At 42.5% G+C, this 15,921-nt stretch overlaps 1 protein-coding gene and 1 non-coding gene across 3 annotated transcripts in view; both read left to right on the top strand.

The window, feature by feature from the left end:
• ATG16L1 (autophagy related 16 like 1) overlaps positions 1-15,921 on the top strand; it is a 47,203-nt gene that overhangs the window by 16,102 nt on the left and 15,180 nt on the right. Inside the window, exons 7-12 of one of the 2 annotated variants that reach the window (XM_029224952.1) lie at positions 603-692; positions 1,352-1,408; positions 2,302-2,404; positions 5,306-5,411; positions 10,058-10,128; positions 10,814-10,885. In XM_029224952.1, the coding sequence (XP_029080785.1) occupies positions 603-692; positions 1,352-1,408; positions 2,302-2,404; positions 5,306-5,411; positions 10,058-10,128; positions 10,814-10,885 (499 nt within the window). The remainder of the gene's footprint in view (positions 1-602; positions 693-1,351; positions 1,409-2,301; positions 2,405-5,305; positions 5,412-10,057; positions 10,129-10,813; positions 10,886-15,921) is intronic. The other variant, XM_029224953.1, reaches the window with a different exon arrangement.
• On the top strand, positions 3,607-3,882 carry LOC114897337. Its single transcript, XR_003794063.1, has one exon.

The following is a 15,921-nucleotide window of genomic DNA, read 5'->3' as shown; positions in this document are numbered from 1 at the left end:
TGTGTTTAGATCTTGCTTTCCTGTCTTTTACTATTACACTAATATTTAGAACTGGGTTGTTTAGGTACCCGTTGACTTCATTGCCCTTTTAGCAGTCCGTTTCCTTATTGACTTGGATCTTCTCCCTATCCTGGCATTTTCTTGTACACCATAGCTGCCCCCTAGCTATCCTCTATGTTATTCAGCCCGTCTCACGGGAACTGTTTCTTAGTGCTGCAGTACAGTTGGCATGCGGGAGCCCTTGAGCTACAAACCAGACTTCTGATGAGAAAAATCTACCTTAGTGCTGGCTATGTGAATATAGGCTTAATAAGCCATTATGTCATTGCTTTCCAAGTGGGAGCTGTGTTTAGACGTAAAAAGAGCAAAAGCTCACTTGTAAAATTGTTTTCAGTTGGAATTCTGGATTTGACTTGAACAGATTGTTTCTTCGCTGTTGCTCAGATGGCAGCTCCTTTTTCTCCAGAGAAGCCTTGACTGCCTCTGTCACAGCCAGGTCACATAGCCCGTGTGTGATTAGGAAGTGGTGTTGGTGTCGGCCTTTGCAGAGCAAAGCTCTGTTCAGCAGCATCAAAGACTCAGCCTCTTGCCCTTCTTTCCAGGGATGATGACATTGAAGTCCTTGTGGATGAAACCTCCGATCACGCTGAGGAGGCCTCTCCGGTGCGGGCCGTCGTCAGCAGAGCAGCCGCGTGAGTAGACGGGCTGTGCCAGGGGCGGAGCAGCCCGGCAGCATGCTTGTGGGCGGGGCCAGGGAACGGTGTGGCGCCCCCAGCTGGAACGTGCAGCCCCGCTCACTCAGCCATGGGGCTCGCGGGCTCCAGGGTGTCTCCGTCTTTCTCGGGTCACCTCTGCTTAACAGGAGGCTAGCCGTCCCTTAGTGCCGCCACCAGCTGTGAAGAGAAGCAGAAAAAGTGTAGTGGCTTTCTGAAAGATGGACCTTGTTAGGCAGGGTGATTGTTTAGATCATACTGCTTAATTCTTACTAGGGCTCCAGGAGTTCTTTTCTTTTCTTTTTTTTAATTTGCCAAAACAGGATGAAAAGAACGGGATTGGTCATTAACCACTAGAAGTTGTTGTTAGGTCACTTAGACAGTTCATCGTCTAAAGCATTATTTCCAGGGAAGTTAATGTAGTGCTAGGGAACCGTATTTCTTTTGAAACTTCAAGGCTGGGTTTTCCCTCCTACCTTCCCAATGCTTTCTGGTGGTTCAGTACTGTGAGGGGTTCTCAGCTGGGGTTTGGGAGCTCATTGGGAAACACGCTCCCAGGTACTTTTGTGGACTGTTTTTGATTGATTATTTGGGCAAAATGTTTCTAAGGTTTAAACCTATCCTCCCCTCCTCTTTAGTAAGCGACTCTCGCAGCCTGCTGGAGGCCTTCTGGATTCTATCACTAATATCTTTGGGTAGGTTAGAAAACCTTCGCCTTTCCTTGTTAATATGTGTATAAATATACCTGAGTACATGTACATGATTTGTTGTCGTTTTTTAAACGTGCGCCAGAATTTCAGTGCAGAGTATACAGATGCCTTAATTTCAGCTTTTCATTTAGCTTCTTCCTTTTTTCCTCAACTTCCTTTTTCTTAATCTCGCTGCGTGCTGATCTCTGGCCTTACCCTTTAGTCTGTCCGAGTCTCCCCTTTTGGGACATCACTCTTCTGATGCTGCCAGGTGAAAATATTATCCTCTCTTAGCCCAGCATGCAAGCGTGGGTCGTTGATAATTATGCTGATCACTGCTTCACTATACCAATCATCACGTGTACATGCGCTAATAACCTGGACGCTTTGCATGCTCCTAGGAATGCTGTCAGCCCTCGGAGACGGGCGGATAGGCTGAGCTGTGTACAGGAACCAAGGCCGGGTCGCTCTTTCTTTGGCGTGCGTTCAGCTCCACCTTGACCACAAGTGTACGCTGAGGATGATTGTAACCAGGCATAGGAATCACCTTAACATAGTTTCATGAAAGTACCAACGAGCTCCCTCTGAGCTAGCGGTTACATTAAGTTGAGAACACTTGTAGCTGTTTATTGACGGGGGCAGCAGTTGTTCGGGACTGCTTTTCAGTGTTGATTTTTGGAGTCCGTGGGTTAGCGAAAAGGAGAGCACAGGTAAGTGCTGACTGTCTTTCCAGTTGTCACTGAGTGAGGTTGCTTCTGATTTGGGGAATCGTTCTGTGGTTTGGAGGGTCTAGAAGGGGAAAGAAGCTATTGATAAAAGATGTCTTTGAATCCCTTCTGAGAGTTTGGTGGACAGTAAGCCTGTGCCATCCTGATGTTTTCCTTTATGTTACTTCTTAGGAGGCGCTCTGTGTCTTCCTTTCCAGTTTCCCAGGATAACGTGGATACTCATCCTGGCTCTAGTAAAGAAGTGAGGGTGCCAACGACCGCAATGTGTGTCTTCGTAAGTATGATTTATCCCCACAGCCCACCAAGCTTCATAAAGAAACAGAGCCTGACAAAGGACCCTTTCTCCTGCTGCAGCTAAGCTTTCTATTATTGTTTTGTTCATATGGAACTTTCTATCAGACAGCCTGTTGGCTGTCTGATAGAAAGGATTGATTATATTTTGATAAGCAAAGCAAAGCAAAGTTGCTTTGATAAGGTAAGTAAAATTAGTGTATTTTGCCGCTCTTCAGAGAACAGAATTTATTTGCAGCCACCCTCTGTAATGTAGGACTGGCTGAGAGGATGGGTAGCGTGAGGGGGTGGGACAAGGGGAGAGCTAATTTAGGATGGTGAGGAATTAGAGAATAATTCATGCAGTTGTTGTCACCAGTTGGCTCCAATTTAGAGTTTCTAGTCAGTGGTCTGTTTTGGAAGGTCAGTAGGGCAGCTGTTGGCTTCACAAATTATCCTCAGGTCCATGTGACTTCTGACCATTAGGAGCACATAGTTGGAAGCCGGAGAAACTCCTGGGCAGAAGCCACTGTGATACCATGGCTGTCAGCTGGAGTGTGGAGCTGGGTCCTAGTACTAAAGGATAATCCGGATCCTGGCTGGGGTAATTGAGCGGACATGCAACCGGCCTGGGGAATTGTAGAGTCCCTGGCCCAGGGCTAGGAAATGGGGTGGGGGGTGGAAGAATAGAGCAAAGCCCAAATAGTTGGGTTAACTCTTGTGTTGCGAGGGTTGACTTGGAGGAGCTGACGTTCGGGGAGAGAAAGGCTTGCTGTAAAAATGGGATGGGGCTTCCCTGGTGGCGCAGTGGTTGAGAGTCCGCCTGCCGATGCAGGGGACGCGGGCTTGTGCCCCGGTCCGGGAAGATCCCACGTGCCGCGGAGCGGCTGGGCCTGTGCGCCATGGCCTCTGAGCCTGCACGTCCGGAGCCTGTGCTCCGCAACGGGAGAGGCCACAACAGTGAGAGGCCCGCGTACCGCAAAAAAGAAAAAAACAATGGGATGGAGTTTATATGGGGGGAGCTTTCAGTTCCGGGCATAAAGAGGAACTTTAATAGTTATTTCCATACAGTGAACTGGCTGAGCGATTAGCCACCTTGGTCGTTGTAAAGAGAGCCCTGCTGTGGGTGAGGAGTTGGACGGGGGACCATTAAGGCCCCTTCCCACTCCGCTCCTGTGATTCTCTAACAGGCCTGGGCACCTCGGAGGTCGATGATGATTGGTAAAAGGTCTGATTGCACCTAACGTCACATTGCCTTCCCTGCCCTCAACTCCCAGCAGCCCATTTTTTCCCTCCTGTCACATCTAAGTCGTGTGTTTGGGGCAATGGAGCAGCTGATAATCGGGGATTCTGTCAGTGTGTGTCTCTGAGAGTGAGCAGTGCACAGCTGACAAGCGTCCAACAGAACCGGCCACACAGGAGATTGATGAGAGGCAGCCATGGTTGTGATGGTGCGTGATCTCAAGTTTTCAATCTGAGACCTCCGAAGTAGAAAGGTATCATTACAAAGAAAACGGAATTGTATGGAGGTAAAGAGTTTGATCCCCTGTCAGACAGCTTTTCAGCCCCGGGACACGAGAGGGTGGAGAGAAAGCAGATCAAGCAAAGTAATAAGAAATCATGCTTCTGTTCCAGTCGGTTCATGAGTCACATTCTCGATACTTCAGGCACCTTTTTCAGTCCCAAGCAAATGTGAAGATCAGATTTTGTATTCCCAAAATGACCTTTTAGGCAAGTGATTGATGACAGGTTTAAGGATCTAGTATTTATCATTCATGTATTGCAGGGTCCCCCGCCCCTGGCTTTTGATTATGGAAATTTTCAAATATAAGCAGAAGTAGAGAGTAAAAGAACTTCCCGGACATCCTCCTGTCGGGCGGCTTCAGTCAGTCACGTTTGCCAATCTTATCTGCCCCCCACCCCACGCCCACACTTTTGCTGGAGCAACTTAAAGCAAATCTCATAGTATTTCATTCATAAATATTTCAGTATCCATGGTCTTTTAAGAGAGGAGATTATAGTCATGTCTAGTGTTCTCTCTTCCCATTCTGGGATGGGGTGCTTTTTATTTGGTTTCCTTTCTCATCTTGAACACAAATGCTACCACCTTTTCAGATCATGTGTTCCAACGTGGATGCCATTCTCAGACATCTCCCTGTGAAGAATGTGGGTTCTGCCAAAATAACACCTGCTACTTTTGTCAAAGGCCGAGTCATGGTCGGACACGTTCCTAGCTCACAAAACCTGCAGAAGTCTCTTTTCATAGACGAGAAAACTGAGGCTTTGGGAAGTGAAGGAACTTGGCGGAGGCCTCACTGCTAGTACATGTAGTGCCGTGTTGTTTCCAGAAAGAACTACCTGGGATTCTACTCCAACACTGATGGGTGGCAGTAGGACCACCATCTACTCATATCAGGATGTATTCGTATTAGGGAGACCAAAAGAAAAGGCTTCTTTTTTTAAAGTCATGAGAAGCCATGCTATACCTTAATTTGATACATAGTTTAACATGTGGTATTAATGCAGTCTGGGCCAGAAGAGGCAGTTAACCATAGGCTTACTTTTAAGCTCTTAAGATCATAGTACAGTATAGATTGAAATTACATTATTCTTAGAAGAAGGAAAATTAATGCAGAGACAAACTTTAGGCAATTAGTTTACACAGATTCTGAATGCTTTTTAAGAAGGTTGCACTGCATTTAAAAAAATGGAACTGTAACTATAAGTATTTAATGATAATAGAATCAGGAGACCCTGGGCTAGGAACCCAAGTTTGTGATTGGGTCCCCTCTTTAATGACAGGTGTTTAACCTTTGGTTAGGGGTCCAGAGTGTCCATCAGTATTGGGCCCTTTCTTCTTGGGGATGACAGGGGTTGGGTTTGAAACAGGGCACTTGTCTTGCAGGACGCTCACGATGGGGAGGTCAATGCTGTGCAGTTCAGTCCGGGTTCCCGGCTCCTGGCCACGGGAGGCATGGATCGGAGGGTGAAGCTCTGGGAAGTGTTCGGAGGTGAGATCTCGCTGGAGTGAGAAACAGAAGGAAGCTGTGTTGGTGACATTTGGTTGGCCCTGCTTTCAGGCAGTCTTTGAATTGTTCATCTTCTTGAAACATACAGTATTTTGTGTGAGGAATCATCTGACCAAAGCATTATTACCCTCTCAGTTATCCTTTACAGCTGATACAGCCAAGTAGATGTTTGCTCTGGGTTTCCAAGTAGACTAGAGAATGCTGTTGAGTTACAGATACGTTAGCGTTTGTGTTTTCTCAAATACGTACTGACCAGGGGATCTTCCAAGATAGTACAGGTTTTAGAAGGAAAATAAAAAATCTTATAGTCATGGACTCTACAATTAAATTACACATCAAGCTGTGGTTTATGCATTTAATAATGCCAGTGGCCATAGCCTAGCAAAAAATGACTGACATCGTATCTAAGCTTGAGAATAAACAGAGGGGTGTATCATCTAGGAAAATGTATTTAACAAATAGCTTATTGGACAAGGATTCTAAAATCAAGACTGAAGTCTCTTTGATTAGACATTGTTTCAGGAATGACCTCAGAGTACTCAAAATGGAATGGCATTAAAACAGGAAATGAGAGTTAGTGAAATCCTCTCCCAGAATTCTGAACATGGGCATAGGCCACTTTTAACATTTTGATATTCAGTTAAATATACATGTATATTTAGTAAGGCAAGGTCAGGGAATTCCCCTGGAAGTCCAGGGGTTAGGACTCTGGGCTTTCACTGCCAAGGGCCTGCGTTCATTCCCTAGTCAGGGAACCAAGATCCCACAAGCCACACAGCACAGCCAAAAAATAATAACAGTAAGGCAAGGTCAAAGAATAGACTGAAGGGTTTTATAGGAACCACTTTGTCCGGTTTCCATACTTGCAGCACATACATGCTCACTCTCCAGCAATAAATAGCACCATCATACCTTTCTCTACTTTATTTCCTCTGATCCTCACAATAGCCCTGTGCCGTTAGGTGGGTATCACCCCTGTTTGACAGGTGAAAACTCAGAGACACTACTTGATTTACACGGTTGATTTACGTGGACAGGGAGTTGTGAAACCTGGGACCTGAGCTTGAGTGTTAAGACTGTAGATGCCTTGCTTTTTCCAAAACAGCCTCCTCTGAGCTATAGACCTGCTGAAGAAGCATGTGTGTTACTACTACTTTTTTATATATATAAATTGATTGATTGATTGATTGATTTTTGGCTGCGTTGGGTCTTCGCTGCTGTGCACGGCCTTTCTCTAGCTGTGGAGAGCGGGGGCTACTCTTTGTTGCCGTGTGCGGGCTTCTCATTGCAGTGGCTTCTCTTGTTGCGGAGCACGGGCTTCCCAGGGAAGTCCCTGTGTTACTACTGCTGATGTATTTAGAGCAAGAGCAATTCTACTGATCCCTTTGCTGGAACACGTTGTCATATAAAGCACGCAGTTTGTCTACCCTGGCCTTTGATTTTCATGAAAATGACTCAGTACTTAAATCCCTGGCAGTTAGAGCTATTTGAAACCCATCAAAATCTGTGTTTTACCCAGAAACACATTATGAATGGTAATTGCTGAAACTTACAAAACAATAATAAAACCATATCATAAGAATAGAAGTTTTGGGCTTCCCTGGTGGCACAGTGGTTAAGAGTCCGCCTGCCAATGCCGGGGACACGGGTTCGAGCCCTGGTCCAGGAAGATCCCACACGCTGCGGAGCAACTAAGCCCGTGCACCACAACTACTGAGACTGCGCGCCTAGAGCCCGTGCTCCGCATCAAGAGAAGCTACCGCAATGAGAAGCCTGCGCACCACAATGAAGAGTAGCGCCTGCTCGTCACAGCTAGAGAAGGCCCACATGCAGCAACGAAGACCCAGTGCAGCCAAAAATAAATAAATTAATTAATTTAAGAAAAAAAGAATAGAGATTTTGTGATAAAAATCTACACAGATAGTCTGTTTTGATTATGCCTTGCAATTAAATACAGATAGCACTAAAAATATTTTCGTTTTACTCCTTGGTCAGTAAAAACACCTATAAGAAAATTAAAGATACCAGGGATTAGTAATAGTGTTACTTTTTTGCTGCTAAAGAGGAAGTAAACACTAACCAACATTAATACTGACATAATTTGTGCCAGAACATAATTTGTGTTACTAAAATGAAATATTTCTACTAGGTCTACAGAAATAACATAGTGTCTGGCAGCATTTTTTATAGTTTTCAGGAACAAATATCAGTCCTATATATATATCCTATAACTAATTATAGGATCTTTCCTTCACAAATGGCTTACTTGGCCTATAATTTTTCCCCCTTGGCTAATATTTACTGAGTCTTGGAAGAGACCAAGTCCAAGAGGCCTTTTATGAAATAGTTCGGGGGTCCTCTTTTTTACCCTTCCACCACCACTTTGCATCCAGTAGGAGCACCTGTCTTTGCTTATTCTGTCAAAAGCAGCAGCTCTGCTGGGAATTACATAAATGCTCTTGACATAGTCTCCCCAGTGCCTTCTAAATAAAAGAGATTTTAATAAGATCTTTGGTCTTTTCAGATCAATCTCTTGTGTAGACTAGCACTTACTGATCATTTCTTACATTTTGGCACTTTGTCACCTGCCAAACAAATAGACCAGTGTTTTAGGCATAAGCCGAAGAGATATCTTTTAGAATTTGCAGTAATATTTTTGTCTATAAAGATCTAATCTAAATAAAGTCCTAAATTAGTAGGTGTTGGCCTTTTTTTGACTTGTGAAAATCTAATGAAAGCTAGGATCCAGGGAAAGGCATTAAATGTGCCGTATTTTGCAAATTAATTCAGGGGTTCATCCACCAGGTTAATAGTCCTCGCCCTAAATGTATTTGACAGCTCCAAACCAGTATTTTTTATATATATATATGTATATATGTTTATTTATTTGTTTGGCTGTGCTGGGTCTTGGTTGTGGTACGTGGAATCTTCGCTGTGGCATGTGAACTCTTAGCTATGGCATGAGGGATCTAGTTCCCTGACCAGGGATCGAACCCAGGCCCCTGCATTGGGAGTGTGGCGTGTTAACCACTGGAGCACCAGGGAAGTCCCCAAACCAGTATTTATATTTATTAGCATCTAGAAGTCCTAAGAGAAAAGGCTGTTAATTGAAATGTATGCTATTCTGTGCTCCTATTTTATGAGTTTGATTTGAATGATTCCCTAATTGTTTTCCTGGCTTGTCTATATAGGTTATCCTTAAGATACCCTTTAAAAGAGTCATGTACCAAAATGTTCATTGCAGCTCTATTTACAATAGCCAGGAGATGGAAACAACCTAAGTGTCCATCATCGGATGAGTGAATAAAGAAGATGTGGCACATATATACAATGGAATATTACTCAGCCATAAAAGGAAACAAAATTGAGCTATTTGTAATGAGGTGGATGGACCTAGAGAGTCTGTCATACAGAGTGAAGTAAGTCAGAAGGAGAAAGACAAATACCGTATGCTAACACATATATATGGAATTTAAGAAAAAAAAAGGTCATGGAGAAGCTAGGGGAAAGACAGGAATAAAGACACAGACCTACTAGAGAATGGACTTGAGGATATGGGGAGGGGGAAGGGTAAGCTGTGACAAAGTGAGAGAGTGGCATGGACATATATACACTACCAAACGTAAAATAGATAGCTAGTGGGAAGCAGCCACATAGCACAGGGAGATCAGCTCGGTGCTTTGTAACCACCTAGAGGGGTGGGATAGGGAGGATGGGAGTGAAGAGATATGGGAACACATGTATAACTGATTCACTTTGTTATAAAGCAGAAACTAACACACCATTGTAAAGCAATTATACTCCAATAAAGATGTAAATAAATAAATAAAACTCTTAGAGGAAAAAAAGAAAAGATACCCTTTAAAAAGGAAACTGAATCACATCATCATTGAGACTTATACAGCTCATCTTTAAAGTTTCATTGCGGGTGGCCAAAGCTGTTTGAAAACAGAGCCCGGGGGTATATGGACGGGCCTCTTGGTGGAGGAGACTCAGCAGTGGGAGGGGGGAGCATGGGAGGGGGGAGCACTGGCGGGCGATTGGATTGCCAGAACCTTAGGCTCACGTATATAGAGTGAACAGAGAGATGACCGAAACTCCAAACTAGCTTTACTAGAATTCTGAGGACCAGCCAGTTTATGTAAGTAGAAATTTCTTTTCCTACTTGGGTTCTGAAATTCTAATGGTCAGGTTCTACGAAAGTGATAGTTAAGTTGGCAAATATTGATCAAACCCAAAGATGTATTTATGGAAAGTAGAAAATTTTACTGAGAAATAACAAACTCGGTCTCTAGGGTCAATTGACATGTTTTTAAATTCCTGCACTTATCTTTTGTAAAGGAAATTGATGACACTGAATTTCTTGAAATGAACAGCATAAGGACCCACAGGAAAATGCTGGGGTCTGCACCCGCTTGTACATTCATTGCTCTTGGAACTGACCAGCCGGATATTTTGGTCTCATTATTCCATTTGTCCTGCTACTTGATTCTGTAAAGATGCAGGAAAGCTGTTTTTGACCATGTAGTTGGCTTCCATTGTGTTTCAGGTGCCTCATTTTAATTGATACGTTGGATTTGCCATCGTTTGTTTTTAAACCTTCCTTTCTTAACCTTGTTTGTATGCAGACAAATGTGAGTTCAAGGGCTCCCTGTCCGGCAGTAATGCAGGAATTACAAGCATTGAATTCGATAGTGCTGTAAGTACCTAATATCCACGGAAATGGGTGAGTTTAGAGGTTTTTAGAAACAGTTTTAAACATCTGGTTCTTGAAATTTAAAAACTTATCTGGTTTCTCTGCTATTTTCTGTCTTAATGTTAGAGAAGGATGTAGGTAGATTACAAATTCTGTGCTGATCACGACCGTGTTGAAGACTGGGTAGGGGGACAGGTCTGGGATACCCCAGCAAGGCAGTTGCCAGACTTGATAAAGGCCCTGGTTTGGGCCAAGGCAGTGCAGGTGGAGAGGAGAGGGTCTAGCGAGAAGCGCCAGAGACAAGCAGGTCTCCAATGGGGGCAGTTGGGAGGTGTGGCTGGGGAGAGTTGGTGGTTCTGAGCTCTTGGACTTGGACAGGTGCAGAGAATTAGTACTTGCTGTTACTGAAGGTGGGAGGTGGTGAGGAGTGAACACAGGAGGAGGAATTCCATTTTGAGCTGGAGGTATATACAGCTTACAGGTGAGGTCGAGCAGGCTCGGGAGGAAGGTCTGAACTTAAGGGGGAGTGATAACAGAATACTGGTTATAGCGGTATTCAGCTCAGGTGTATAGTTATAGGCATCTAAACCTTCTTGGGCTTGATTATCGGGGAATTTGTATCGGGGAATTTGTAACTGAGTTCTTCTATTTTGGCTAACATTTCTTCTCCTCCCCTTTATTCCTGTAGGGATCTTACCTCTTAGCAGCGTCAAATGATTTTGCAAGCCGCATCTGGACTGTGGATGACTATCGGCTACGGGTAAGACCCAGTGAGGAAAGTTAATGTAATCTCCAAACTTCACATGGTTGCTTACCAGTCACATGATGTAGGAAATGGCAGGTTGATTGATTAGGAGAATTGTATGTTGTCCTGAAACTCATACTTGATTGCCCCTGCCCTGTCCTTTCCTCCTTAGGAAAATTGATGTTTCCACTTTACATTCTTACTTGGTCCAATATTCAGTTGCAGAATATTTGCAATAGGAAACCATCACGTTTCCATGAAAGACTTGGGACACTCCTGTTCATAAAAACTAAATATTTTTGGTAGGTGTCAGTTTTAGCTTATCTTCAGCTATTTTAGCACCAGAGTGTAATCTGTGTTTCTTAAGCACCCCAAGACTAAATCACCTCACAAAGTAGAACTGGAAAGTAGGCTGTAGAAGTATATGTGGGTACACTTATGAGAGAGAGAAAACAACTCAAAGCCAGGAAACAGGTGTATGGGAAAGCAAGACAGTGGGATCAGATGTTGATGAAATCTGCATCTGAACCCAAACCTACCAAGAAGACGCTTGGATTCCAAGACAAAGACAAAAATTAGATGGTTATATCACTTTTGTTCTAATAGAAGACATAGCTTAATTTAGAGACATGTTTTTCTCCTTAAGCTTGAAGCAACCTTCACATGAGCTCATTAAATAAAGGCTACTGAAAGATAAGATGGCAGATTTACTTGACATTGGTAGGCATTTTACCCGCAAAAAAAAGCTTGACGCAAACTTGTGTGTCAACCCACATGAAAAGCAGAGAGCATGATGCTAAGGTGAACTTCATAAAGATAAATCTACAGGGAGGTGGGGAGCTGCAATAGAAGTGGTCCATTAGGTAGTTTCTGATGGTCTGATTCGATGGTGCAGGGATGCAGCTAGAAGAATAGTTAGAAACACACAGTTCACTTATCACTTGGGCTTTCCAGTTTCTTGAAGGAGCTGTGTGGAAAATGGCCAGTGTTAGATGCTAGCTAATACTAAAGGGTGGTAATTCTCGATTCTTAGTTGAAATAGGATCCACGTGCAAAGCATGAGATGTGAGGATGACAAAGATTACGTTCTCTTCTGAAAGCTGAAGGGCCTGCCTGATGTTCTTGTTGCAAGGAAGGAACAGGGAGGTGGATGCCTGCGGGCAGGGCTGGACTCCTCTTAAGCAATGGTACACATCTGTTCAAATGCTTGAACGAGTTCTCAGTTGAAGCCCTATAGTCCTGCACCATAAACATAGAAAAAGTTCCATGTAACAGCCTAGACTGTTCTCCTGGCAGTGTTACAGTCCATCCTGTGGCATGCCTTCTCTAAGTACCCCTCAGTTGCTTAGCAGAAATTTAAGACAGGGTTGAATACTTCTGCAGTCATTATTTTTCCTAAAGGAAAGGGGCTTTTACCTGAGTGGTTTCTGTGTTTGACCCAGTAGTCAGGTATATTATATATGTTACTGCTTTTAATCCTCAGGGGGATGCAGGTGAGGTAGGTAGATGGGGAAACTGAGGCTCAGCTAAGCCCACAGAATTGCCCGAGGTCACACAGTTAACAAATAGAAAGCTGAGACTTTGGATTGAGTCCTGTGCTCTTTCCTGTGTTCAGTTGGCCTGGATTATTCTAGACTGAGATACAGTAAAACTGTGTAATTAGTGAAGAGTGACATAGAGGGTTCCTTACATTTTAGGCCCTTTGAGAAGTAAAGCAAGGAGTTGAGTGCGGGATGATATTTTTTTTTCTATTTTATTTTATTTATTTCTTTATTTTTTATTTATTTTTTTTTATTTCTTTATTTTAATTTTTGAATTTTATTTTATTTTTTATATAGCACGTCCTTATTAGTCATCAGTTTTATACACATCAGTGTATAATGTCAATCCCAATCGCCCAATTCATCACACCACCTCTCCCACCACCGCTTTCCCCCCTTGGTGTCCATACATTTGTTCTCTACATCTGTGTCTCAGTTTCTGCCCTGCAAACCGGTTCATCTGTACCATTTTTCTACTTTCCATATATGTGCGTTAATGTACGATATTTGTTTTTCTCTTTCTGACTACTTCACTCTGTATGACAGTCTCTAGATCCATCCACGTCTCTACACATGACCCAATTTCGTTCCCATTTATGGCTGAGTAATATTCCATTATATATGTGTACCACATTTTTATCCATTCGTCTGTCGATGGGCATTTAGGTTGCTTCCATGACCTGGCTATTGTAAATAGTGCTGCAGTGAACATTAGGCTGCATCGTGTGTCTTTTTTTTTTTTTTTTTTTTTTTCTTTTTGCGGTACACGGGCCTCTCACTGTTGTGGCCTCTCCCGTTGCGGAGCACAGGCTCCGGATGCGCAGGCTCAACGGCCATGGCTCACGGACCCAGCCGCTCCGCGGCATGTGGGATCTTCCCGGACTGGGGCATGAACCCGTGTCCCCTGCATCGGCAAGTGGACTCTCAACCACTGTGCCACCAGGGAAGCCCCATGTGTCTTTTTGAATTATGGTTTTCTCTGGGTAAATGCCCAGTAGTGGGATTGCTGGGTCATATGGTAGTTCTATTTTTAGTTTTTTAAGGAACCTCCATACTGTTCTCCATAGTGGCTGTATCAATTTACATTCCCACGAACACTACAGGAGGGTTCCCTTTTCTCCACACCCTCTCCAGCATTCGTTGTTTGTAGATTTTCTGATGATGCCCATTCTAACTGGTGTGAGGTGATACCTCATTGTAGTGTTGATGTGCATTTCTCTAATGATTAGTGATGTTGAGCAGCCTTTCATTTGCTTCTTGGCCATCTGTATGTCTTCTTTGGAGAAATGTCTGTTTAGGTCGTCTTCGGTCCATTTTTGGATTGGGTTTTTTTTAATATTGAGCTGCATGAGCTGTTTATATATTTTGGAGATTAATCCTTTGTCCGTTGATTCATTTGCAAGTATTTTCTCATTTTGAGGGTTGTCTTTTCGTCTTGTTTATGGTTTCCTTTGCTGTGCAAAAGCTTTGAAGTTTCATTAGGTCCCATTTGTTTATTTTTGTTTTTATTTCCATTAGGAGGTGGATCAAAACAGATCTTGCTGTGATTTATGTCAAAGAGTGTTCTTCTTATGTTTTCCTCTAAGAGTTTTATAGTGACCGGTCTTACATTTAGATCTCTAATCCATTTCGAGTTTATTTTTGTGTATGGTGTTAGGGAGTGTTCTAATTTCATTCTTTTACATGTAGCTGTCCAGTTTTCCCAGCACCATTTATTGAAGAGACTGTCTTTTTTCCATTGCATATCTTTGCCTCCTTTGTCATAGATTAGTTGACCATAGGTGCGTAGGTTTATCTCTGGACTTTCTGTCCTGTTCCATTGATCTATGTTTCTGTTTTTGTGCGAGTACCATATTGTCTTGATTACTGTAGCTTTGTAGTATAGTCTGAAGTCAGGGAGTGTGATTCCTCCAGCTCTGTTTTTTTCCCTCAAGACTGCTTTGGCTATTCGGGGTCTTCTGTGTCTCCATACAAATTTTAAGATATTTTTGTTCTAGTTCCATAAAAAATGCCATTGGTAATGTGATAGGGATTGCATTGAATCTGTAGATTGCTTTGGGTAGTATAGTCATTTTCACAGTATTGATTCTTCCAATCCAAGAACATGGTATATCTCTCCATCTGTTGGCATCATCTTTAGTTTCTATCATCAGTGTCTTATAGTTTTCTGCATACAGGTCTTTTGTCTCCCTAGGTAGGTTTATTCCTAGGTATTTTATTCTTTTTGTTGCAATGGTAAATGGGAGTGTTTCCTTAATTTCTCTTTCAGATTTTTCGTCATTAGTGTATAGGAATGCAAGAGATTTCTGTACATTAATTTTGTATCCTGCAACTTTACCAAATTCATTGATTAGCTCAAGTAGTTTTCTGGTGGCATCTTTAGGATTCTCTATGTATAGTATCATGTCATTTGCAAACAGTGACAGTTTTACTTTTTCTTTTCCAATATGTATTCCTTTTATTTCTTTTTCTTCTCTGATTGCTGTGGCTAGGACTTCCAAAACTATGTTGAATAATAGTGGTGAGAGTGGACGTCCTTGTCTTGTTCCTGATCTTAGAGGAAATGCTTTCAGTTTTTCACCGTTGAGAATGATGTTTGCTGTGGGTTTGTCGTATACGGCCTTTATTCTGTTAAGGTAGGTTCCCTCTATGCCTACTTTCTGGAGAGTTTTTATCATAAAGGGGTGTTGAATTTTGTCAAAAGCTTTTTCTGCATCTATTGAGATGATCATATGGTTTTTATTCTTCAGTTTGTTAATAGGGGTTACACATTGAATGATTTACGTATATTGAAGAATCCTTGCATCCCTGGGATAAATCCCACTTGATCATGGTGTATGATCCTTTTAATGTGTTGTTGGATTCTGTTTGCTAGTATTTTGTTGAGGATTTTTGCATCTCTATTCATCAGTGATACTGGTCTGTAATTTTCTTTTTTAGTAATATCTTTGTCTGGTTTTGGTATCAGGGTGATGGTGGCCTCATAGAATGAGTTTGGGAGTGTTCCTTCCTCTGCAATTTTTTGGAAGAGTTTGAGAAGGATGGGTGTTAGCTCTTCTCTGAATGTTTGATAGAATTCACCTGTGAAGCCATCTGGTCCTGGACTTTTGTTTGTTGAAAGATTGTTAATCACAGTTTCAATTTCATTACTTGTGATTGGTCTGTTCATATTTTCTATTGCTTCCTGTTTCAGTCTTGGCAGGTTATACTTTTCTAAGAATTTGTCCATTTCTTCCATGTTGTCCATTTTATTGGCATAGAGTTGCTTGTAGTAGTCTCTTAGGATACTTTGTATTTCTGGGGTGTCTGCTGTAACTTCTCCTTTTTCATTTCTAATTTTATTGTTTTGAGTCCTCTCCCTCTTTTCTTGATGAGTCTGGCTAATGGTTTATCAATTTTGTTTATCTTCTCCAAGAACTAGCTTTTAGTTTTATTGATCTTTGCTATTGTTTTCTTTGTTTCTATTTCATTTATTTCTGCTCTGATCTTTATGATTTCTTTCCTTCTGCT

The sequence above is a fragment of the Monodon monoceros genome, unplaced genomic scaffold (genome assembly GCF_005190385.1).
Source record: "Monodon monoceros isolate NGI ecotype Baffin Bay Population unplaced genomic scaffold, NGI_Narwhal_1 Super_Scaffold_16, whole genome shotgun sequence".
Taxonomy (NCBI): domain Eukaryota; kingdom Metazoa; phylum Chordata; class Mammalia; order Artiodactyla; family Monodontidae; genus Monodon; species Monodon monoceros.
Note: the sequence above shows the minus strand (reverse complement) of the source record. Positions and strands in the feature narration are given on the sequence as shown.